The sequence below is a fragment of the Myotis myotis genome, unplaced genomic scaffold, assembly GCF_014108235.1.
Source record: "Myotis myotis isolate mMyoMyo1 unplaced genomic scaffold, mMyoMyo1.p scaffold_m19_p_9, whole genome shotgun sequence".
In the NCBI taxonomy this organism is placed as follows: Eukaryota; Metazoa; Chordata; class Mammalia; order Chiroptera; family Vespertilionidae; genus Myotis; species Myotis myotis.
In genome coordinates this window covers 34,903,045-34,928,291 of record NW_023416401.1, presented here as the reverse complement: position 1 = coordinate 34,928,291, position 25,247 = coordinate 34,903,045, and the positions used below count along the sequence as shown (strand labels likewise).

The 25,247-nt window shown below is 38.5% G+C and overlaps 1 protein-coding gene across 1 annotated transcript in view; it reads right to left on the bottom strand.

Moving 5' to 3' along the window:
- Window positions 1-25,247, bottom strand: part of L3MBTL4 (L3MBTL histone methyl-lysine binding protein 4) — a 222,369-nt gene that overhangs the window by 3,907 nt on the left and 193,215 nt on the right. The window contains exon 15 of the mRNA XM_036322701.1: window positions 8,990-9,163. Coding sequence (XP_036178594.1) covers window positions 8,990-9,163 — 174 coding nt within the window. The remainder of the gene's footprint in view (window positions 1-8,989; window positions 9,164-25,247) is intronic.

Here is a 25,247-nt window from a genome sequence, read left to right as displayed (position 1 = left end):
CTGGCCCAAAGTCACATAGTAAGCAGAAGAGTCCAAAAAGAAGAGCTAGAATTTGAATTTAATTCAGTTTAACTGTAGCTAGACACCTTCTAGAGCAGGAGTTGGCAAATGACAGCCCACAGAAGGATCCTGGCCACTGCCTGTTTAGTAAGTGGAGTTTGACTAGAGCACAGCCATGCTCATCCGTTTACTCACTGTCCACGAAGGCTTTCAATTGCTAACTGCAGCAGAGATCTTATTGCCAGCAGGGTCTAACATACTTAATCTGCCCTGTACAGAAAACATTTCTGACCCGTTCTAGAAGGAAAGGAAAAGGTCCCTAGGCCAGAATGTACACACCACATGGGACTGTTTTACACTGCTATCTTTCCCCAAAATTGCCTTGATAACTGCATTTAGTTATAGTAGGGCTTGAAAGGCAAATATTGGGCTCTGACTGTCTTTTATTTTTAGACAAATTGTCCAAGTCCAATCAACATTTTTGGAGCTTTTCCTACATGCAGGCATTGCATTCAACCAAGATGGTGCCTGCTGCCGAGAGACTGATAATCTAACGGAGGATGCAGCTGTGCATGCTGCAAACTCTCACATGAAGTAGACTGAGAAAGGGCTACAATGGAGAAACGAAGAATCACTGTGGGATCACAAAATAGGAGGGGGATTTCCTGCTTAAAGGTCGGAGAGATTAGAAAAACCTCTCAGGAGAAGATGAATTTGAGCTAAACCTCAAAACAAATTTTACTAAGGGAAGTACTGAGAGGGACACAGCAAAGGCATGATCATGTGGAAGGTAGGGAGTGAGAAGAATTAGTCATGGGGCATGGTGTGCCCTGAGGTGGGTGTGCAGGCGGGGGTAAATTATAAGGACTGCAAAAGCTTCCCATGGACCTACATACTGTATGCATGCTTCTGTGTATGTATATTTGTATATGTGAATTTATTTATAGTAAAGCAAAATGAATCAAGGACCTATAAGATGCTATCAATCCAAAGAAGGATTTATACAATATGTTTAGTTGGTAAGTAAAAAGTAATTAAACTTTAAAAACACTGCATTATAAATTATCAATAAATAACACACATATGAAAATATTTATGCAGCATTATTTATAAGTGGAAAAATACTGGAAACAACCTGAATACCTGTCAGTAGGGAAATGTGTGAAATAGTTAAGGCATATTCACTCTGTGGAATATGATCCAGCTATTAAAGATAATGCACTGAATCCACTTGTGTTGACATGGCAGATTATCCATGATATATTGTTAAATAAGTAAAACATACTTTTTAGCTAATATCTTTTATCTTCAGACTTTCTTTGAGGCAGCAAACAATGATTTTGCATGGCAAATTTATTTTTTCTTTGTGGGTACTTAGTTGTCTATGTTTTTAGAACATTTCCATATAAAAATTAATTAGAAAACTGTGGTACATATACACAATGGAATACTATGCTGCGGTAAAAAAAAAAGGAACTCTTGCCTTTTGCAACAGCATGGATGGAACTGGAGAGCATTATGCTAAGTGAAATAAGCCAGTCAGAGAAAGATAAATACCACATGATCTCACTCATTTGTGGATTATAGAGAACAACATAGACTGATGAAAAGGGACAGACTCAAAGACTGAGAAACAGCAATCAGGCTATCAATCCCCAGAAGGAAAGTAGGGGAGGGCGGAGGTAAGGGGAAGAGATCAACCGAAGGACTTGTATACATGTATATAAGCCATACCAATGGACATGGACAACAGGGGGATGGTAGCATGAGTGTGTGTGTGGGGGAGGTTGGGGGTTAATGGGGGGGGATGAGGACACATTTGTAATACCTTAACTAATAATAAAAAAATTAAAAAAAAAATTAAAGTCCAAGACCAAATTATGTTTCTTTTGGTGATAAGTGTTGGTTTACTTACAGGTGCTTTGCTCAGTCCAGTATTATATACTTGGGATAAAATATGCGTGTATCTTGTGGAAGCCTCAGAAAGTAGTGTCCCCGTGTTTACCTTTCAGGAATGCAGCACCTTTCCCAATATTTACCATGATTATGTAGCAATCTACCCAGAGTAGATACAAGCTAACTTTCAAAGAAACCTTAGCAAAAATTAATGTAATTAAAAAAGAGTGTGTATCTACATATCTGTATACATACATCAACACAGAACAGGTGTAGAATACAACATGACAATCTATTCACACATACACACACACACACACACACACACACACACACACACACACACCAGGATGCAGCATCAGAGTTCAGGAGTGGGAAATGAGAATTTATTATTTTTTTATACTTCTATATTACCTGAATTATTGCTAGGAATTTTGTCATATTCTTATAAGCCTTTAACTTATACTGTTTGATAGGGAAAGGTATGGGTATTATTAAATGTTTTCAATGTTTAATTTTTCTACTTTTACTAATGTATATTTTCTCATTTTCCTGTAATACACAAGCATGGCTTTACATAGGGGGAAAACATGTTAATTTCCTCATTTTACTATTTACAATGAATGGGAAATAATTATTTTAAAGCTAGATTAGGTATGTAGGTAGATGAGAAAAAAATACCCGCTGGTGCTTGGGCAACAACTTTATTTTTTTCTGGGGTGCAAGAACACCAATGTTTGCTTTATGCAAAGAACCATGAGCATTTTAGCACACACTGTTCTACAGCAGAAGATGGGATTTAATTACTAAGAGCCTGGGCCAAGACAGGATTCCAGAAATCCAGAGATTCACAATAAACTGTAAAATGCAAGAGAACCAGTTCAGAAAAGTATTTGTAAAGGTCTTTTTAAGGTATACACTGGTTATTTTATAACATTTCAGCAAAACAGTAACTTTGTTGAGGAAACATAAGACTACAATGAACTGCCAAAGGAACCAAGATGAGTTGAGCCAAAGAGGGCCAGGTCCTTTCATGTCATCACAGTTTCTGTCTACACTCCTGCGCTGATCTTGACATACCTAATTTCATTTCAATTTTCAAAATATTCAACAGAATACCGCTCCCTTTTTTCTTTAAGGCTTGGATCTGTTTATGGTCCATGGGATGCTAATATAGGTAACAGCTGAAAGCATTTCAAGTGTTACCCTTTCACTTCTTTCATGGCACCCATCACAATCTGTGATTTTTCTCTTCATTCATGGTTTACTTTTGTTTTACTCCTCCATCTCCTCCACCTGAAATATACTCCCTGCTGAGATGGGACTGTTTGTTCACCTCCTCCCCAGCCCCTAACACACCAATTGGCAACTGAAGAAGCTCCATGCATATTTGCTGAATGAATGAGTGCTGATGCAATGAGTGAATCTGCATGCCCACTGCCAAGGCTGCAGGGACTAGAGTCATTTTGCTTGAGAACAAATCCTCATTCTGCCACTTCCTAGCTGGTGTGACATTCTTATCACTAAGTAAAGGCTAAAAAGGACCAGGATGGACCAGGATTTCAGTCTGTTTTGTTCACTGCTGTAGCACTAGGGCTTGGAGTAGTCCTGACATGTTGCAACTAATAACAGTGTCAACAGGGAAATAAATTCTTTGGCTTTGATATCCTTATTTCTACGTTGAAAAAGTTGGATTAGATCATCGTTTGAGTCCTGCCCCATTGTAAGCTCCAGGATCATCACACCTGAAGTGTGATCTGGGCAGGAGCTGGTGTGGAAGGCCTGCAGGTTTCCTGTAGCCACCATCCTCTACAGGCCCAGAAGGAACTGGTGTCTTGGTGCTTTGCTCACTGCTCAACTGATTAGGGTCCAATGTAGCTCCAGATGCTGAGTAATATTTCAAATAACTAAAGGTCTAACTTTCTATGATTGGTGCAAAGACGTGTGGTATATATACACAACTAGAACTGGTAGAATTGCAAGACTTTAAAATCAACAATTTTTATAAAAACGAAAAGAATATAGGGAACTACTATTTCAATAATCTCTACTATGTGCCAGGTCCAATTATATGGCTATAACTACATCTATCTTACATCTATATTTATCCATATATCTATAGTCAAAATCTAAGCCTCATATTTTATCTTCACTTTACAGGTAAAGGCATTGAGATTCTAAGAGGTAATGTTTATATCTGAATCAGTCAATTGAGACTTGTTAAGTCCTACAATGGAAAAATTAATGAAAAAAAAACAACACACCCAAAACCATAATGAAAACTGGTTCATAACCCTTTAGCAGCCTCCAATTTTTTTGAAAAAATAAGGCACACACAACACAAGTAGTAAAAAAGGCACATGCAGACACACATGCATAAGCTAAGAACAAGGAATGGGGTCGTCCCTTATTTGATCCATATCCTGGAGCCTAGGACAGTCCCTGGCACATAATGTTGCTCAAAATGTACTTAATTTTCTGAGTGCTTATGAAGTGTCTGGCATTATATTAAGTGTCAGAAATACAGAGACATGTAGAACACAATCTCTAACCTCAAGAATCTCATATGGGTTGGAACTGCTATAGAAAATTTAGAGAGAGAGATGAGCCTTGGAGAAGGGAGAAGATGCAGGCATGGATAAACAAGGCAAGAAGAATGGAAATAACAATATTGCAGATGATGACAAGGGGTGAGACACTGGGTAGACTTTATCCCCTAAAGCAGAGAATTTATGTGGGAAGGAGTGAGAGAAAAGGCTGATGGATTAAATAAAATTTATCCAATAACTTGGAAAGTTAATATGTGGAACAACCAACTAACACTATTTTAATTCCGAGAATGGACTTCAGAGAAGGTATTTATGTTGCAGTTAATTTAAATAGTGGAAATAAACTAGTTGGCTCATGGCAGTGGAATGTATTATGAGGATCATTAAGGAGTTATTCCACTACATGCCATTCTGTGATTACCATAACTTTCCCCAACCATTTTCATCATCAATACAGGCCTTAGGGAAGTGCATAAAATTTATTTTATGGCAGGCATTAGGAAAAACAAAGTAGCTTTATTAGGCAGTTTCTTGGATCTTCTTAATAGTAATGATTGAATATGACAGGTATTTTAACTAATGGTGGTTCTACCAATTGTGTGAATTAAAACGTATAAAACACTGCTCTGGGGAGGCAAAAGAAGTCATTAAAGAATACTTAGCTGGGTTGGAAATGCCAGAAAGGAAATGTCCTGCTCTGGCCTGGGGAAGCTAGCTAACAGAATATAGGGAGAGGTGGGGGAGTTGCATTTCAAAGTAATATTCTTTATGATAAAACTGTTTTTAATAAGTATCATTGTATTCCCTTGTTGCAGATAGAATCCTTTAGTATATTACAATAAAATGTGTTCAAGGTAGATTATAAATGTTCTTATTTATAATATATACATAAGAATAAACAGTTTGGGAAAAAACATAGTTAAGATTCTTCCCCTTTAGTATTCTGTTTTCACAAAATAAGAAATAAATGCATCATGAGATGACCTTGAGAATTTTAGCTAGCAGCTGAGAGTAGTCTACATTTAAATCCAGCCAGGCAATTTCAAGATCTTAAACTGTCATTCCTTTGCTGGTCTTAAGTTGAAACATGTAGAGGATTTGGAGTCAGGCAGTTCTAGATTCCAATCCTAACTTTTCAATTGATTATCTGTGTGATCTTGGACACTTTGAATAACATCTCTAATCTTAAGATGCCTACATTATAAAAGCAGAATTAGAACACTTAACCACACAAAAGGTGGTTGTGACAATGAAATAAAATGCACAGGATGATGTATAAAAATTGTGTAGCACAATGCTTTGTAGCTCAAAGTAAGTGAATGGTATTAATATTTTGGTGTTACTATTATTAATTTACTGGACTAGGAATACTCTGAATTTAATGAAACTACCTATGTTTGGGTCCAAGATCAGCTACAAGTAAGGATTTTTACTCCCTCACCTAAATGGCAATGCTATGATGACAGTAATTTCCGCTTTGACTAAATCACAAGACTACACGAGCTCCAAAGTTAATGTATGTGAAAACTATAGACTGTTAAACAAATTAAAGGCTTTTTCCCTTCTAGAGTACATACCCAAAGGAAAGACACTCAAGCATAAAGTCATATGCCTCTATTTAATGCACCATGACTATCCCACTACTCTGTTAGTACAAGGGAAAAGGAAGACCTACATAGTTTTTCAGTAGTGGTGACCTATTATGAATCTAGTCTTTAAAGTTGTATTAATATGTAGTCCTACTGCTATGAAGGTTAATTTTATAAACATCTATTAGTATATAATCCACTCAATTTTAAAACTTGACCCTCTACTAAGAAAATGTGAACATAGACTATTTCTACTACAAAATTATGGAGACTAAATGTTTACTAATAACTCTCTTCAAAGATTAACATGAGAACAAACATACTTTTTAAAAATATACAAAAAACTGGGATGCAGTTAAGGAAAAGACAAAATCCATTAAATTGTTGGGCAGCATCTAATTGATTTTGGAAGAGTGTCAAGAATTAATTTTATATTTTGCATGTGAATTACACAAAAGTCTGGAATTTCTAAGGTGACAAGTGTTGCTTGTATGAGAAATTACTAAGTCCTGTCCAGAGCTCAGCGACGGATGGATGGATTGGAGGCCAGTGGAAATTATAACTCTAATTTACACTAATTTAGCCCCCATGCTTATGTTTGTACATGAACCAAGTAAAAATTATTTCTTACCATGTAGAACAGATAGAATTTAAATATTCTCCCTGACCTGTACCTGATATCTTGGGTTAGAAGAAAAGCAACTTTAGGAAATAACTATAAGGAAACTGTGAGTTGGGTTAAAATATACTTTATTTCCTTATAATTAGAATACATATTATTCCTTGTTGATGTCTTTGAACTCCCATTGGAATTCTAGACCATGAACAGGGTGTCATGGAGCTGGGGGATAGAGTCACAGTGGGCACAACTGCCAATAATGTTTAAACACTGTTATGATGGTTGGTTCAAAGTAAAAGTGGACAGATTGGAGTGCAATGATAGCTTTGGTCTTGAGATTTGAAAGCAAAAGAAGATTTAAGAATTCAAATGTGTGCCCCTACTCCCCTTATCCATACAGCTGCTTGCACAGTTCTGTGCATACATGAAATAGGATTTGATAGAAAAGGATCGTGTGACTTTTTGCTCAAATAGCAACTAACCTTCTCCCATTTCTTCCTATCTGTAGTAATTATGCTTATCTGAGCTATTTAAGTGCAAAGCCCCTTTAAAATGATAAAATGCATAATAATATATTGAAAAGAGAAAATTACTAAGGGGAGTTCAAGACAGGGGAAGCCATATATGTATATCTATGCTGAAAGGAAAAGTTTAGCTCACTTCAGAGACAATACAACTTTGCAATTATTTTTTAGAACAGTTCAAAGATCTGCTCAGTTTATATGGCTTTTGACATTGAGGATGAATGCCTAAAATATTTACAAGAGAGACTGACTGAGATTTTAGTAGGGAAAAAGATAAAAGCAGAGAATAGCAAGGATAAAGCAAATAGATACAGTATATGGAAATAAATAAGCATTGTTCCTTGGAAAACAGTTTAAAAAAATTCTCCCTCAACTAGAAAATGGGATGTTCAAGCTCTCAACTACTTAGAGTTGTAAACAGTGTGGGTGTGAGCACAGTGAAGAACAACTAGACCTGTGAGGTTTCAACAAGAGGAGTGGGTGTATAACAAATAAAAATGCAAGATTCAGCAACAGAAACAGAGGCACACATGTCCATAGCACATAGATCATGCGCTAGAGGGGAGCTAATCTGCAGTCGTGTGCACAAGGATCAAAATCAAAATAAACTATTTAACAAAACTGAAATGCTACACAAATTCTGTATAACAACATTTGCATGAAACTCCCTCCCCCCCCAAAAAAACCCCACAAAACCCAAAGTTCAGAGTGTGAAACCCACAGTCCAGAGTGTGAAAAGTGTACCCTCCCGATGAACAGGTCTCCCCTGGGAGGAAGGAGCTCCCCTGAAGGGACTGAAGGTGTAAATGGGCAGAAAGCTGAAGGTGAACAGGTCTCCCCTGGGAGGAAGGAGCTCCCCTGAAGGGACTGAAGGTGTAAATGGCCAGTGCAGACTCTGCTCCACAGAGAGGCAGGCACGTCTTCCCTGTCCACCTGCCAAGTGCAAGGAGCGAGGCTTTGGAGGGCTGGACACAGCCGCCCTCAGCAGCAGCTCCCTCAGAGCTGGCAGAAGGAGGGGCCAGCGTCATGCAAGGGCTTGAACATGACTGCCTTCTGCCTGCAGACGGGTCTGAAAACACCCACTTCCCACTTCTCCTTTCTCTGTCTGGTTTCCAATCATTTACTTAGTGTTAGATTTTTCTGGGTTTATTCTTCACAGCATGGAGAATTGAGCTCCTTTATAGAGACGATGTTGTTTAGAATATTTACTAATTTAGGTTAAAAAATGCCAAATAAGGTTCTTTAGAAAATGATGATATGTAAATAAACATTGGAACCTGATACTTTAAATGTAAATTTATATTTCAAAACAAAAGGATGATGTGTTATCAAAAAATCAAAAGGAAACTATTCAGAGTCAGAAAAAATCGTATCTGAGGTACATTTGGATTCAAGATGACAGAGACAAGTTAGCAGGTAGGAGAGGACATTCTGATATGACTTGCTGGGTACAAATGCTAGGCCATGTGCCAAAAGAATCATTTCTATAAAATGAATCCAAAGAATAAAAAAGTTATCAAGGTAAAAGGAAATTTTATAGAATTTTGTAAAGGAAATATGCTTTCTATTGCTTATATGTAATATATACATTTACAAAGAGATACATTCACATTTTGATAAATAAAATATTTTTAAATGAAGATCAAATGAAAATAAAATATTTTAAATGAATTCTATGAGCCAGTGATCATAATAATTCCCAGAAAAGAAATTTTTCAAAGAAATATGATGAATTATTACTATTAACAAAATTGTTCTTTTACTATTCTACATGGTTTACTTTCTGCTTCACATTTTCAAAAAGTTCCTTACCTGGGATGACTGTTCACCTTTTCATGTTTTCTGTTGAAGTTCAAATTACAGAGATTTTTCAATTTTAAATGTGAAGAGTCTGATTCCAAATTTGCTTGTGTTTGTTCTCTCACACATTCATGGAGTGTTGTCTCCTTTTTCAAGTTCATTTCCGAATACGGGCAGCCAAAAGCACTGGTTTGTAATAAAATGAGAGCAGTTTGCAGTGATAAATCAGTGACTGTTGTCTTTGGAACAGACCTACATCCAATATTTAAACAGTGAGTAGACATTCTCCTTTCAATGAACACACTGAAATAAGTTTCGTTTCATATTGTCCCTGGATAATATTTTTAGATTCTAGACACTGGTCAGCTGGTATTCTAGATAGATTCATCAGAATATATGATTTTTACAATTTGGGAAGCTTAAAAATCTAAGAACAACATAAATATGTGCTCCTAATGGAGCGATGAAAATATTATAGAAACACGACTCAAAGTTCCCTCCAATAATTAAGCCCTGATTTGACTATTTATATAAAAAAATATTATGGTTAACTAAAATATTTACCAGTATCAGAGAATATTATGCTTTTGCTTCTTAACATTTATATATCCAGGAATACTATATCTGTATTTGGCTTAATCCTCCTGAAACTTGCTATGAAGTTATGGGTTTGAATGGGAAGGGGCACCTGTAGGTGAAAAAGGAGAGACTACAGTTAAGGCTGAACCTTGAATGCTGGATGTGGTTGGAGCCTAATGTCAGGCGTGGGCAGGAGGATTGGCCAGGACAAATGATCTGGCTCTTTCAATGGGCTGACTGACTGTCGCTGTTAGACTTCTGTGTGCACACGCCTGTCTCCAAAGAGGCCCCAAACCTCTGCTGCTGTTAGGAATGGGGCAGCCACAGTCAGTGAAAGCACAGGTGCGACAGAGGTCACCGGCACACAACCCTGGGAAAACGTGCCGTGCTGGGGCTTCAGGCTTCGTTTCTCTCCAGTGAAATGAAATTGAATTCAACTTATTATGGCTACTGTGACCATCAATATCTCTCTCTCTCTCTCTCTCTCTCTCTCTCTCTCTCTCTCACACACACACACACACACACACACACACACACATATACCACACACACACGCACACATGCACACACACATCATTACATGGCAGCTGCTATCATTACAGTGTTATCCACATCTAGAAAAGCACATAGTCAAATGCATTAATATTTAGGCAGTTGGTTCCTTTATAGAAATTCATTTCCTATTTACTGCAAATTTGCTGATACATGCTGAATAAATTCTTTCTGAATATGTGAAAGCTTTCTTTTGTAATTTTAAGATCATGATAAAACCAAGAACAAATGCAGTTTTTCCTCTATTTTAAAGTAGACTGAGTTTCCCAGGGAGGGCCTATAATCAGTCTAGCCTCAGAGGGTTTGTAGTACCAACCTACATCTGGAATTTGTGATGGAATGGTTAGGATGACACCAGCCGAGCCCAACATGTTTGGGAAAATCTGTACTGACATCAGGGTGGATCAGCAGCCTGTGCTACAGATAGAACTGTCTCTTTATATGCATTTTCTATACTTTTTAATAACTGTCATTGATTTATTAGTTTATTCATTCATTGATTCAACAACCCATTAAATGAGCATCTGCTACATGATAAGCAATTTAGAAAATATAAATCTAGTAAAGCTAAGACATATATACCAGTGAATACAACTTATAATAAGAACAAAATAGCTACTCTTATTGAGTGTATACTATACGCCCATTACAATTCAAGGTGTTTTACATACATTATTTTAAAAACTTATTACTAAATACCCAAAGATAGTATTAGTATTACTTATTTTACAGGTGAGAAAACAGGCTCACATAGGATAAGCAGCTTTCCTAAAGATGCCTGACACTTTCTTGGGAAGCTCCAATATTGATCACTTAATCTTTAGCACCGATCAGGTGAGCAGAAGCAGGACAAGGTTTTGAACACCACCAAAAAAGGAAAAGGCACAGGAAAGAAACTGCCATGATTCTCACAGGAAGAGTAGCAGAGGCAGGTGTTTTCCGGGAAAAGCAAGTACTGGGTTAGCCACGGCTCATGGCTAGGGGACAAATGCCAGCATATGCCGTCCTCGTGAGGAGTGGAGATGTGATAAAGTACTATTTCCAGGGACAGAAGGGCAGGCGTGATCTCTTTAAGCTGCAGCACACAAGACTTAAGGAGAGTTTAGAAAAAACTTTCTGCAGTAGAAGGTGAAAGACTAACCTAAGGGAGATTGGGAAATGTTTATTTCAGTCACAGCTGAGCTTTCATTAAGATACTATTATTCACAAGCTTTGCTGTTCATGTGACATATACTCTTAATTTGAGATTTTTTTAATGACCATTATTGTGAATTTTTAAAATTTCAGATCATCACCCCTCCATGATTTGTGCTGCATGGCATTAATGCTATCTCTTCCTAAGACTTATTTGTCCATAGTGCAGAGTGCTACCATAGACCCTCTTGCTCAGAACTTGCTTAAGTTGAGAGAACTTTTGTTTCCCTTGATCTTTATTCATAAATCAGCTCCTTTGGTCATTTAATCATACACCTATTTCCTAATTTCCTTCTAGCCCCTCTTCATCACTTGGGCACTAAGGTATGAAAACTAGATGGAACTCCCCGAGTGTCATTAGAACAGAATATTTCCTGACTCTGGGAGGCAAGGTGTGTGAGAACATATCTCCAGATTATATGAATCAGAATAAAGCATAAAGTTCAAAAGAACATATTAAATGACAAAAATATACTTTTCAGAAGAAGTGCTGGAGAACTTAAAAGAAGATAATGATGGGATACCACCAAAGAACGTACAAAAGAAGCGGGGATGAGGGGCTTTCAGGTATAAGGTCAGGTTTCCAGCTGGTCACTGTGAACAGTTTCTGTTCTGCAACCCGGGGCTTACCTGCATTCTCTGCAGGGGGCAGCTGTGGTAAAGAGAGCATTGCAAGCGCTGGCCTGACTGTCCAAATGCAGACCTTTACTCATGTGTATGCGCATGTGCCCATGCATGGGAGAGCGTGCATGATTCTGTGTAAATCTACATACAGAAAAAAAACACAATTGAAGTGATATTCCTAGGTATGATAAAACCATTTAAAATTTACTTTTAATTTAGTCAAATATTGAGGGAATGGTCTGAAGACATACTGTCATTAGAAAATTGTTGACATAAGCTGAAATGTCTATGACCAAAAGCTCTGTTGGTCAAGGTAAAATGTCAGTTTCTGACTGAGAAGGATACAGTATATTCAAATTGCACTCATTATAGCTGGAGACAAGCACATGTAAACGCTGCGGGCTGAAGTCCTGAGCAGCAAGGGCCTGTGGGAGACACGGTTCTTCAGACTGAGCAGACCATTTCCCCTCTCTCCTCACTCCCGTTATTTGTAGTTTTAGGGAGAGAAAGACAGCAGGAACTGTTAAGTTGACCCATAGGAAACTGCAGTCTTAAAAAGTCAGATAGTCAAATATCAGGAATTTCATATGATTCAACTGAGTAATTTATTAAAAAGTGTCTGCTCCACGCTCATCAACAGCAAGGCAGCAAAACAGAAGGTAAATGCTGAACAAGCAAAAAGCTGCTAGACAGTTGCAAACTTTTAAAAGAGGTTTTTCGACGGATCTAAAACTGAGATCCTAGTTGTCCTCTTACTTTGTAAGAAGGGGAAACATAACAATGACTGCAATGAAAATGCTGGTTTTGCTTTTCAGGATATTTAAGTATAATTTTTAACATTTGAGGATAAATGTAAAAGTAAACTATCAGTATATTCTTTTCCTTAATAAACTGCCCTGTACTCCTTTCCTTTGAAGTGAGCGTTCCTGACTGATGCTCCACATTCTAGTTATAATGAGGTTGGGGGAGGCAGCGGCATGAACAGGCGATGCTGAATCCCCACTTTTTGTGGCAGGCCCAGCCTCTGATTTCCCATTTCTTCCTTTTAGGGCAGGTGTGCCTGACTCTACAGGTTGGTGCAGTTTCCCCATATTCCCAGGACCAATCCTGATCTGAGGCTGGAGCTAAGTTGCTAAACCCACTTGTTCTTCTAAAGTCCGAAGGTCCAAACCTGAAGTAGGACCCAGTTTTGATACCTGTGCTCATGCCTTTTTCATGGGACCTACTCAGCATCATTGGCTCCAGGTCCCCTAGCTTGGCATCTGCCTTGGTCCTTGTTCCTAAATGCCTTGTTTGCTGTCATGACTAGAATTTGGGGCCTTGCTAGGACTTATTTGTGTTCCTACTTTATTCTTGCCAGCCCCTTCCCATGATGAGACCTCCTAATCAATCCCAACCTAGGAAGCAGGGGTCCATTTCCCAGATATAACCTGGTCAGTCTGCCAGGTGCTTCTCCCCCTGAATTACTCTCTATTATTGCACTTTCCCCACTAATGGGGACCCCTTCCATCTTCTTGGATTCTTCTAATCTGGCCAAACCCCCTTGCCACCAGATTCTGCACATACAACTATATTATCATCTTGTATCAATAATGTGTTCATTTTCTGATACCCAAGCAGCAAGTTTGGTTCCTACTTCCCTCTAACAGCCCTGTTCTACTGAAAATAATGAGCTATGTCTGTCAAATCCGAAGAGATGGACAGTTTGGACCCAGAAGTTATAACTCAGTTGTCACAACATACCTTATGCTAACTTCCCAATCAGTTTGCAGCTACCTTCAGGGTGATCAGGAGAGGTCTGGGCACCAAGTCCTAGGCCAATCCTTCCAGTCTGAGCAGCCCCTCCAGGGTCAAATCCTTTCTTGTTCCCAAGTACTGATTATCATTTTTCTCTCTGTGACATGACTTCAGAAGGTTAGGAAGCATTACAAATTTAAGCAGAATGGCAAAGATGAAACAGTCCTTTGAGTGCTGTGCTTCAAAATATAAATAAATAAAAATAAAAAAACAGAGGTCGGCAGTATTTCAGGAAGAGTTTCAAGTTGTTGACAACCTTTCTCCTCATCCTGAAAAGTGAAATCACACAAAATAGGCAAGTGGGCCCCAAAAGGAGCCCTGATCTAGAATAGGTCCTCATACAGCCTGAAGTTGGGAGTATAGTTAGACTCTGAGTTCTTCTCTGATGCAACTAATTCACCCTTGATGAAGCCTATTGTATTTTATATTTTAGTCTCAAATTTTTTATGAGCCAATTTTATTCTTTTCCTTATAAGACCTCCACAAGATGACATAGAAGAGAAGGCTCATATCTTAACCTCCCAGAAATAATGGCAGTGAGGAAGCACTGAGTGGCTGCCTCCTTCAGATCATAAGAGAGGGTGCTGAAACTTGACAAAGAAAGGGCTTCAGCAAGAAAATGGGAGGAAACAAGATAAATAAACACTGCCTGCCTTGCACTTTGGCGCTGAGCCCTGATGATGGCAGGAGCCCCATCCTGCTGGCAACTGCCCACATCATACCTGTCCCATAAGGATAGCAGCACGCCTCCATCCTACTTCATGTTGGTTCCCAGTAGACTGAATACCGTTTATTCTCACTGCCATTTAAATGTATAAATACAAATCACTCCATTTCAGTCAATATGTGGTGTTTTAAACTCACACAGTATAAGAATGTTAAACACTTTTTATTCTTAGGAAATATTGATTTCTTGGCCAAACAGTACTAAACGGCATGATAAATACTGAAATGCGGATTATTGCAATTACAGAATACCTATAATACTCTTTACATGCGACTTAAGTTGTTGCTGATTTTAAAGGATTAAGAGAAAATACACATGGTCCATGTTGGAATATAGACCAGGAAGGAAGAAGCATCATCGCATTTTAATATCTATTGAGGATCTAACACAATTTTATCATATTTTTCTCATAGAGATAGGCACATCCAAACGTTACATATCCTATATAATAAAAGGCTAATATGCAAATTGACCAAACAGCAGAATGACCGGTTGCTATGAAGCTCACTGACCACCAGGGGTCAAACACTCAATGCAGGAGCTGCCCCCTGGTGGTCAGTGCGCTCCCACAGGGGGAGTGCCATTCAGCCAGAAGCCAGGCTCAGGGCTGGTGAGCATAGCGGCGATGGCGGGAGCCTCTCCCCACTCCGTGGAAGCGCTAAGGATGTCTGACTGCCAGCTTAGTCCTGGGGAGTGGGCCTAAACCAGCCGTGGGCAAACTACGGCCCGCGGGCCAGATCCGGCCCGTTTGAAATGAATAAAACTAAAAAAAAAAAAAAAAAAAAAAAAAGGCCGTACCCTTTTATGTAATGATGTTTACTTTGAATTTATATTAGTTCACACAAACACTCCATCCATGCTTTTGTTCCAGACCTCCGGTCCAGTTTAAGAACCCATTGTGGCCCTTGAGTCAAAAAGTTTGCCCACCCCTGGCCTAAACCATCAGTCAGACATGCCCCAAGGGCTCCCAGACTGCAAAAGGGCACAGGCCAGGCTGAGGGATTCCCCTCAGTGCATGAATTTCATGCACTGGGCCTCCAGTAAGATTATAAGGTTTCAGGGTCAACCGCTAATTCCTGTGAGTTTAAAATGAGATTACCCAAGGTTTCCTTTTCTCCATACGTTTGCCAACCCTGATTTACTTATTTTTTAACTAGAAGATCGATGCATGAAATTCGTGCAAGGGGCTCAGTCCTCACAGCCGCGGCTGCCTCGGCCCTTGCAGCCCCGGCTTCATGCAGAAGGTCATCTGGAATGTCGTCTGGATAGTCATTCTGCCGTCCAGTCTAATTAGCATATCAGCTCTTTATTATATAGGATAATAGCCATCCTAACAAGTGTGAGGTGGTATCTCATTTCGGTTTTAATTTGTATTTTCCTGATAATTAGTGATGTTGAGCACCTTTTAAACTACCTGATGGCTTTTTGTATGTATTTTTTGGAGAAATGACTATTTAGGTCTTTTTGCCTGTTTTTTAAATCAGGTTGTTTTTAGCTATTGAGTTGGGTAAGTTCTTTATATATTTTGGATATTAAGCCATTAACAGATGTATGCTTTGCATATGTTTTCTCCCATTTAGTAGGGTCCCTTATCATCTTGTTGATGTTTTCTTTGCTGTACAGAAGCTTTTTAGTTTGATGTAGTCCGACGTACTTATTTTTGCTTTTGTTGCCTTTGTTTTTAGTATCATAGTCAAAAAAGTTATTGTCAAGGAGTTTTTACCATAAGCTTTCTTCTAGAGGTTTTATAATTTAAGACCTTTCATTTAAGTTTTTAATTCATTTTTAAAATACTCACCCAAAGATATGTTTATTGATTTTAGAGAGAGGAAAGTAGAGAGAAACATCAATATGAGAGAGAAACTTTGATCAGTTGCTTCTTGTACACTCCCTGACCAGTGATTGAACCCACAACCTAGGTATGTGTTCTGACCAGGAATCAAACTCACACCTTTTTGGGCTTAGGGGATGACACTCCAACTAACTGAGTGACCTAGCCAGGGCAGTCTTTAATTCATTTTGAGTTAATTTTTGGATATGGTGTAAGATAAGAGTCCAGTTTCATTTGCACATGGATATCCACTTTTCACAATACCATTTATTGATGATTCTATCTTTTCCCCCTTGTTTATTTTTGGCATCCTTGTCAAAGATCAATTAACTGTATATACAAGGATTAATTTTTAGAATTTGTTCTGTTTCATTGGTCTACATGTCTATTTTTATGCCAATGGCATATTGTTTTGATTACTATACCTCTGCAATATAATTTGACATCAGAAGTGTGATGCCTCCAGCTTTATTATTCTTTCTGAAGATTGTGTATTCATAACAAGTTATTGTGGCTATAGTCATTTTTAAACATTTTAACTTTTAACTTTTTTGCTAAAGTGACTGATATATTACCATTACAGTATTAGAGTATTCTGAATTTGAATATATACTTTCTTTTAGCAGTGAATTTTATACTTTCATATGTTTTCATGTTGCTAATGCCAATATCAAGATGACATAGGTGCTAAAATTATCTTACAAGAATTTTAAAGCAGCCATAATAAAAATGCTTCATGACCGGCCTGTATGGCTCAGTGGCTGAGCCTCAACCTATGAACAATGAGGTCATGGTTCAATTCCCAGTCAGGGAACATGCCTGGGTTGCTGACGAGGTCCCCACTGCAGGGTGTGCAGGAGGCAGCTGATCAATGATTTTCTCTCATTACTGATGTTTCTCTCTCTCTCTCTTTCTCTCTCTCCCCCCCCCCCCGCTTCCTCTCTGAAATAAAAAAAAAATGCTTTAACAGCAATTATTTACACTTGAAACAATGAAAAATGGAAATAACAACCAGCCCAAGATATATAAGGAGAAAGAAAACATAGGAAATGCACCACTGTGTTGCTACTCGGGTCTTGAAGTCTCTAGCTGGTCTACTTCCTCCTCTCCACTTTTAGAGCCTTCATATGTTTATTTTATATATAATGTCTAGGTATTAGTGAAAGTAATGAAGGAAAAATATTATACTCCATTGTTCTGGAAGTAGGAGGCCCTAATGATCCTTTTAAAAGTTCCTCCAGGGCTACAAACCTTTCTTTACTCTTCTTTTAAAGGAAGAATTTATTCTACTCAACTAAAGCAACCAGGGAATCCTGAAGTAGTAAAAGATACTTTCAACAGGGCAAACTGAGTTTCAGTTCCCCTTCTACCACCAACCCTCACCTCTGCAGATCTTGGCTTCCTCATACGTAACATGAAGAATAGCATTCCACTCACTGGGTCAATGTAAAAATTGCATTGAATGCAGAATGTGAATATAATACCTGGCTTATGTGCAATCGATAAAGGCTATTTCTTTCCAACCCTAATTTATCCCTCTATAATTCATAATACTGTTAGTTACAGGAATTCAATTTTCACATTGTAGATGCATTTCAGAAAAAGGAGGCATTATTTTGCCCCCTCTCTTCTACTTGTTATAAAAGTATGTTCTTAGACCCAAGTTGAAATTCTTTTGCATGGCATTCAAAGAAAGACCCCCTTGATCTGACCCAGCCACCTTTCCAAGCCATCTCCATCTTCATGACCTATAAAACCTAAGCTCTGGTTACATCAGAATAATCAATGCTCCTTAGATTTGAAACACACTTTCCAAATTTTATGAATATTTACCTCATCATATTGTTATCTATATATATAAAAGCCTCAGTGTCCATCTGACCATCTGACCGGTAGCTATGGCACGCACTGACCACCAGGGGGCAGATGCTCAGTGCAGGTGGAGCTGCCGTGATGCACACTGGCCATTTAAAAAGAAACAGCACTGTGGACCAGGCACCGTCAAACCAACACTCGGCTTCCTCCAAGTGGGACACAGGTCCTGCCACCATCCTGGAGTGACACCCCACCAAATTGCAGCCAATGCTGCCAAGACCCCATGGTGTAAAATGTGGCCCACAGCCCAGCCCAGCTCAGAAAGAGTCACTGTGGGCACCGGGTAATGATGTCATGTAGCAACACCTGGCTTCCTCTCCCTAGCGACTAGCCTCCTTGGAGTTTCTTTAGCTCAGGAACCCAACTTGCTTTATAGCCAGATGCAAACATTTTACATTTTAACCAAATGTTTGTGAAGCATTTTCCCATGCCTCATCTCATTTGATCCTCACAGAAGTCCTAGCGTAGGTAGATAGGAGACTCAGTAGAATCCTATTTTCTTTTCATTAGCCAGAAAACGGAGATTTAGGAACTTTCTACACTTTAGAAAGTTTAGAAACTTGACCCAACTGAAAAGAAGTAAGAAACGCTGGAACTTGAAAGTGACTTCAGGTTTTTTCACTGTGCAGAATATAGTCAAACACTGCTGGAGTTAAATATTTTACCCTTTGTTCTCCCTGCATGATCTACAATAATAATCTGCTTCATGTTGATATTTACTGCTGTGTTGCTGACAATTACCTGAAAGAGAAGTTGGGGTGCTTCACTGGGTTGGAAAAAGTTTAGCTAAATCAGAAAGCAGGTCTAATTAAGAGAGTTTATTCTGTATACTAGTATATAACAGGCTAAGTTGACTCACGCAGGGAGAATACATATAAAGCTCTTGCTGGCGCCAATCACATGTGTGTGTTTTGATCTGTCATTGTTGATCGTGAATTTGGTTGACACATTTACTATAGAGAAAGGGCAAATAGTGATATTAAAATATTTCTTCTAATTAATTTCCTTTCAATGTGCATGAATGTGTGCACCAGGACACTAATTTGTATGTAACCATTTTGTATACTATATGTTTCCTGAAATCAGAGGCCATAATTGTTCATATCAGTGTGAAAAAAATTGGGGCTACCTTATATCCCAGCACCTCAGTAGCACATCAGTTTCTAAAGAAATAACAGTCATATATAATAGCCATATGTCATATATGTAATTTGCCCATTTATGGATGTCACTCAGATTGATGCAAAGCAGGATTTCAGGCATAAAACTCAGAGAAAAAGACTTGAATATCTCAATCAGCACAAAAGTTGCTCTCAATCTCTTATTACCTTAATCAATGTCCCCAAACTCAGCCTAGTGGGATTTTCTTTCCAGTGCCTCTTTTTAACTATCCCAGATTGAATCCTTCCTCCTAGAAGCTGCCTCTTTTCTTGCAGAAAGGTTAGTTTAGCCTTTTCCACTTTTTGCCATCTCTACCCATTGTCCAGATGAAACAACAAGGACCCAACTGCAGAGGTGGAGAACCTGCCCCTTCCTGGAGAAGATTTAGCTCCTATCACAATTTAGTCTACTAATTCCTGATGTGGTTTTCAAAATATTCATAAATTTGAAACTGATAAAGACTAGAGTGCATGCCAAGAATATGAACCCTGTTGGCACAGAACTAGTAAAGAATTAAATGCATTTTCTATTTATTTTTGTTTCATTGGAGTCATTTCATTACTGTCTTTTCTAATACCAAAAAGTCAAGTCCAACATATGGCATTTACTGGGTAGGCATTAGGAGATATCCCTTAATTGAGTGTGTACAAAATGTTATCTGAACTTTTCTGTTATAGGTAATATTTTCAGTAAACTGGGCAGGGAAGAAAAAATGCATCATGAGTAAAGGTTGAAGTTTGTGTGTTCTGTGTATATGTGTGTGTGTGTGTACTCTTTCCTCTAAAGTATTTTAGTGCATGGTTACTAGAAACTTCCAAGGTATAAATTATTCTGAAGGAATGTTATATATAGTATACTGAGTAGCAAACTAATGGCTTTTAAAATTTTATGCTGAAACCAGCTTAGTGTACTAAGTAAGTAATTTCTATAATCTCTGCATGGAGAGGATCTGATGAATAGAATCTGCAGTTTAAAATTTTCAAATAGAGTACTACCTACATAGTTAACATTAAGCAGTAAATTAAACAAAGTAATTAACATGCTATATTATTAACTCAATGAAAACAAAATTACAGCAATAAGTCTGTATTTCTATTATGACAATGAACATTTCTGCAACTATATACAAACTGTATTCACCATTTTCATTTTAATAATTTGGTTAAGTGGTACGAACATGTCAGAGATGATTTTATAGTTTAAATTGACAAGTGCATTTTCATTTGGAATATTCTAGTGTGAAATACACTTAATTTCTGCAAAGGTCTTTAGAGTACATTTTCCTCTTTTTATAAATCGGCATTGCTTTAAGATAAAATTTCACTCAGAAGTGAAAGCATTTTTCTGGACAGTTGTCCAAAGGGCACCTGGAGAGTAACTGAAGTAAAAAATGCTCCAAACATAATTTTAAAAATCATCCATAGGCTAAAGGTATACATTTTGGCTATAGATCATAATAAAAGAAATCTATATTTTGGATGGCTTCAAATTCAACATACTTAATTTCAATAAAATTGCAAAGTTTATCTGGATATGCATGAAGATATGCTTAGATATTTATATATTAATATATACTCACAAATATCTAAACTTTGTGTTCAATGCTAATGTTTACTTAATATCAACAGGGCATTTAGATGTTGTTTTGGGATGTTCTTTCTTAAAGTGATAAATTCATAGTCACCTCAAGGAACCTATGGGCTAAGATTAGGAGTACAGTCTGTGTGATAGAAAAAGCAAAACCAAACCAGCCTACGTCAGACAATAAAGCGTCCTTCACCTGCCTGAGCTAAGTAGCCCCAAACACTAATAGATAAAAGAGGGCTTAAGACGTCCTACTGTCCCTAGCAATCAATATGCTAGGGAGGGTTTTGTGGGTTGTTTTTTTTTTTTGCAATACCACAAAAAATATACATTTAGATAAGAGGTGGCCTTTCATAATTTTACAGTATTCAAATAAAAATTCATCTGCAGGCTCAAATATGTATAGGCAGACTTCTTGTTAAAAAAGTTGATTGTTCATTCTCTACCCTCTAAATTAGTTAACACACCAAAGGGAGTGTACTGCAATTTAGGGTGTGTAAAGCAATATTGTTCTAATTAGAAAAAAGAACCAACAACAGGAATCCTTCATTATATTTTGAAGGGAGCTGTTTAAAAACAGGTTTTCCTTTGTTTTGTTCTTTTAATAAATAACCCTGAGATATTAAAGATGGGGGCATCAGGGTAATTATGGATAAAAACAAATATCTCTTTTAAGAAAATATCATCAAACTATTTTTCTTATCATAAACTCCTCTAGAAGATTATTCAAGTCATTTGCTTTAAATAATTGTTGAGAATCAACAGGTAAAATGCTTTATAAAAGTTGATTGGGTTATCTAATATATACACATGAAAATGTTTATTCTGCTAAATTTAGGTAGTAAAACTATTTTTAAAATTAAAGAAAGATGTCATCAAAATAATTTGATTAGTCTAATATTCATAACTAGAGGCCCGGTGCATGAAATACATGCATGGGTAAGGTCCCTAGGCCTGGCCAGCGATCAGGGCCGATCGGGGCCTTTCAGCTGCCAGCCGGGGCCTCCCTTCCCCGGCTGCCAGCTGCAGGCTGGGGCCTTCCTTCATTCCGTGCCACCCCCTGGTGGTCAGCATATGTCATAGTGAGCGATAAAACTCCTGGTGTCCCGGTTGAACTCCCAAGGGGACACTTTGCATATTAACCTTTTGTATATATAGGTATTACCAATAACAGGTTATGCTTTTATAGTTTTTACTCTTATAACCCTAATTTAAGGTCTTTTTTATGTTAAATCATACGGTTCTCACAATATCCTTATGAAATAGGGATTATTATGATTTGCATTTGACTGAGGCACAGAGAGATTAAATAAGTCAATCAGGGTCACATAGTTAAGAAGTTGTAAAGATGGAATTGAAATCCAGGTAGCCTGACATTGGGGTCCAGGCTTTTAAGTACTATGCCAAACTGCCTCTGTATTTTCTTTGAATACATAAGAGAAAATAAAACCAATGAAACACTTGGCATAATGCCTTGCACACACTATGTACTTTGCCAAATGAATATTGAAGATATTGGTATATTTATATAACCCCTTTGGCATTGATTACATAGAGAGAACAAGCAGGGAAATTAGAATACTTTGAAAGAATTTAAGCTGCTTAATGTTTTTGAATTTCATTCTGAAATTTACCGAGTTGCTACAAAAATAGAATAAGGTAAAGAGGAAACAAAGGGACATTCTCTTCACGGGATGAAATGTAATATGAAGAACTGGCCATCTGGATAATTTTTTTATTGGGACAGGCTGTAATTTATAAAACCCTGAGAAAGAACAAGAAAATAGAGGATAGTCTTGACTTTCTACCAGAAAAAGATTTTAAAGCTCCATCCTAGCATGTTTTTAAATGAGAATTTAAACATTTGATACCCACACATACACATACTAAGGTGGTATCGGCATGGTCAAATGCACCATTCCACCTAACCCTGCTCCACAAGCATCCAAATAGTGTCCTGTTCTAGTGGAGGCCAGGAGTAGGAGGCACAGACTACTGTCTTTTAATTCCATCCACAGATATTTACAGAATGTGACTACACACAGCTATATAGGCTCTATGGCAACCCAAAGTACAGCAAAGACCCCACCTCAACAGTCTTTACCTCAAAGATTAAAAACCAACAAATTAAAAATCTAAAAGGCAAAAACAGTGAATGTTGTGGTTTATTGTTATTACGTATACAGTTAATAATGATGTAATCATAACAATTGGAACATTAACTTATTAAACATTAATATGTAACCAGGCATTATGAAAAGTGCTTATCACATTATATGTATTATTTCAAAATATAAATAAAATCTGGAAAGGGAATGTTTTCAGAAAACTGTTTTTGCTGTTTCTATTATTATTTCTTAAATTAGGACTCAGGAGGGTGCAGAGGCAGGTTCTTGAAATAGGACTGGCCTCAATCAGTCCCAGGGGTGTGGACAGAGACAAAAGATCGCAGGAGAAGACCAATCGGCTGGAAGGCAAGACTGTGGGCAACACTTGCTCATGATTGGGTTGTGTGTGGGGGAGAGGGGGTTGGGATCCAAATGTCTGGCTAAGAATTTCAACTAATCAGAAATGCAGTAGAGAAAGGTCTGGAAGGTCATTGTAGCACCTCAGGCCTGAGGTCTGGCAGCATCTGGACAGCAGGCATGAGAGTCTGGATAAGAGCAGCAGGAACAGAGGAGTTCCTTCTTATACTTTTCTATGTTGCAGAAACGTAATCAGTGGGACTTAAAGACTCACTAAACTCAGGAATTGTTAAGGAAAACACTGAAATCTAACCTTGTAAGTGTAGTGATAAAGCTGGGAAAGGTAGGGTTGCTGATGAAGGGGTAAGATAAAGTAGTGTGTTTCTAACATTGTAAACCGCAGGCTTGGCGGTACAACTCTGGACGCATTCTGCAGGTGAGCAGAGACAGACACCACTGAGTGAGAAGTCACCAGGAAGATGACCTTCAGGGAGCCACCAGCAGACCCCTGTGGCTGAAGCTGAGGACGGACGCATCTCCAAGTCTCAGCCTGCATGCACACTGCTGCTGCTTACGTTTAGTACATCTGTTAATGTTCCCTGAAAATCTTAATGCCTGGAAATCTCCAAAGGTTTTTGCCTCCACTGCCCACTTCACTGTGTTTACTTCGCCCAGTAACATATTCTTTTGAGTCACTATTTAACCACCGATCCCCCCGCCCGCAAATAATCTCATGACATGACAAAGGAAAGGACATGGTGTGACAGGCTTCCCACCCTTTACATCACTCATCGGACACTCGTGGACTTTTGGTCTGAGCAGGAAAACACTCAGCATTCCTGCAATGCCACTGCTATGCCATGTACAGCAGGAGTGCCATGTGTGGCGTTCCCTGGCCTCCAGTTGTAACAGGATGGGGACATATTTCCTTTAGGCTAAAATGGCACAAGGGTATGTGCTTTAGTAATAAAGAACACTCTTTGTACAAGAAAGACGTCACTGGCATGGTTGGGGGATGTTACGGCCAAAGGTGATCCTGAGTGGGGGGGGGGGGGGTGAAAGGATTGAGAAAAGACAGACAAGAGAATGAAAGCTGGGTCTCAGTGGGACTCTGCTCCCTGATGAGGAGACAGCGCCAGCGCCCACAAGCCATGTCTTTATTTTATAGCAGATGCCATGAGACAAAGTAGGGGCATGATCACGTTGTTTACAGCATTCTCTTGAGTTCCAACCTCACTCAATTACATGCACCTGAACTCTAGCACACAGGCACGTGGGGCCACGTGTTTGGACCATAGGTTCAAGCTTACAACCACAGCCGTTGGCTGTGATTGTGCGGGGAGGGCCCTGCCCTTCCAGCTGGGACTTGCACGTGGCAATGAGAGGACCCTGTCCTTTCATTAGTCCGAGGCTTGAACCTGGCCAAAACACTGTAGCCGCGCCCCACAGGGGGAGATTCCAGGAAGGAGGGAGGACTTGGGTGTGGCACTGAGGGTAACTAATATTCAAAAAGGTAGAAAACGTTGCTTTTGTCCTGAACTTTATCAGTTACCATTAAGAAAAAAGCTTGCTTGTTCAAAAATGGTTTCAATAGAAATGTTCCAGTTGTACATTTTTTATTGGCAAATCCATCTAGATCGGCTGGCATTTTAAACTTCTAGATGTGTTAGTTTTGGGGAAACTCTAAGAAAGCTGAACGAGTCCAATTTGCAGGAGCATGGACTATTCAGGTCCAGAAATGGCTCCTGGTGTGAGTTATGGAACTGGATTTCTCAGCTGGAGTCACCGACTAGAGGCCATTCTTGAGAATTAGTTGAAGCTGAGTCTCAGGACAGATGGGTTTTTCCAGAACGTGGGAGTTCGCAGTGCTGGCTGCTTCCC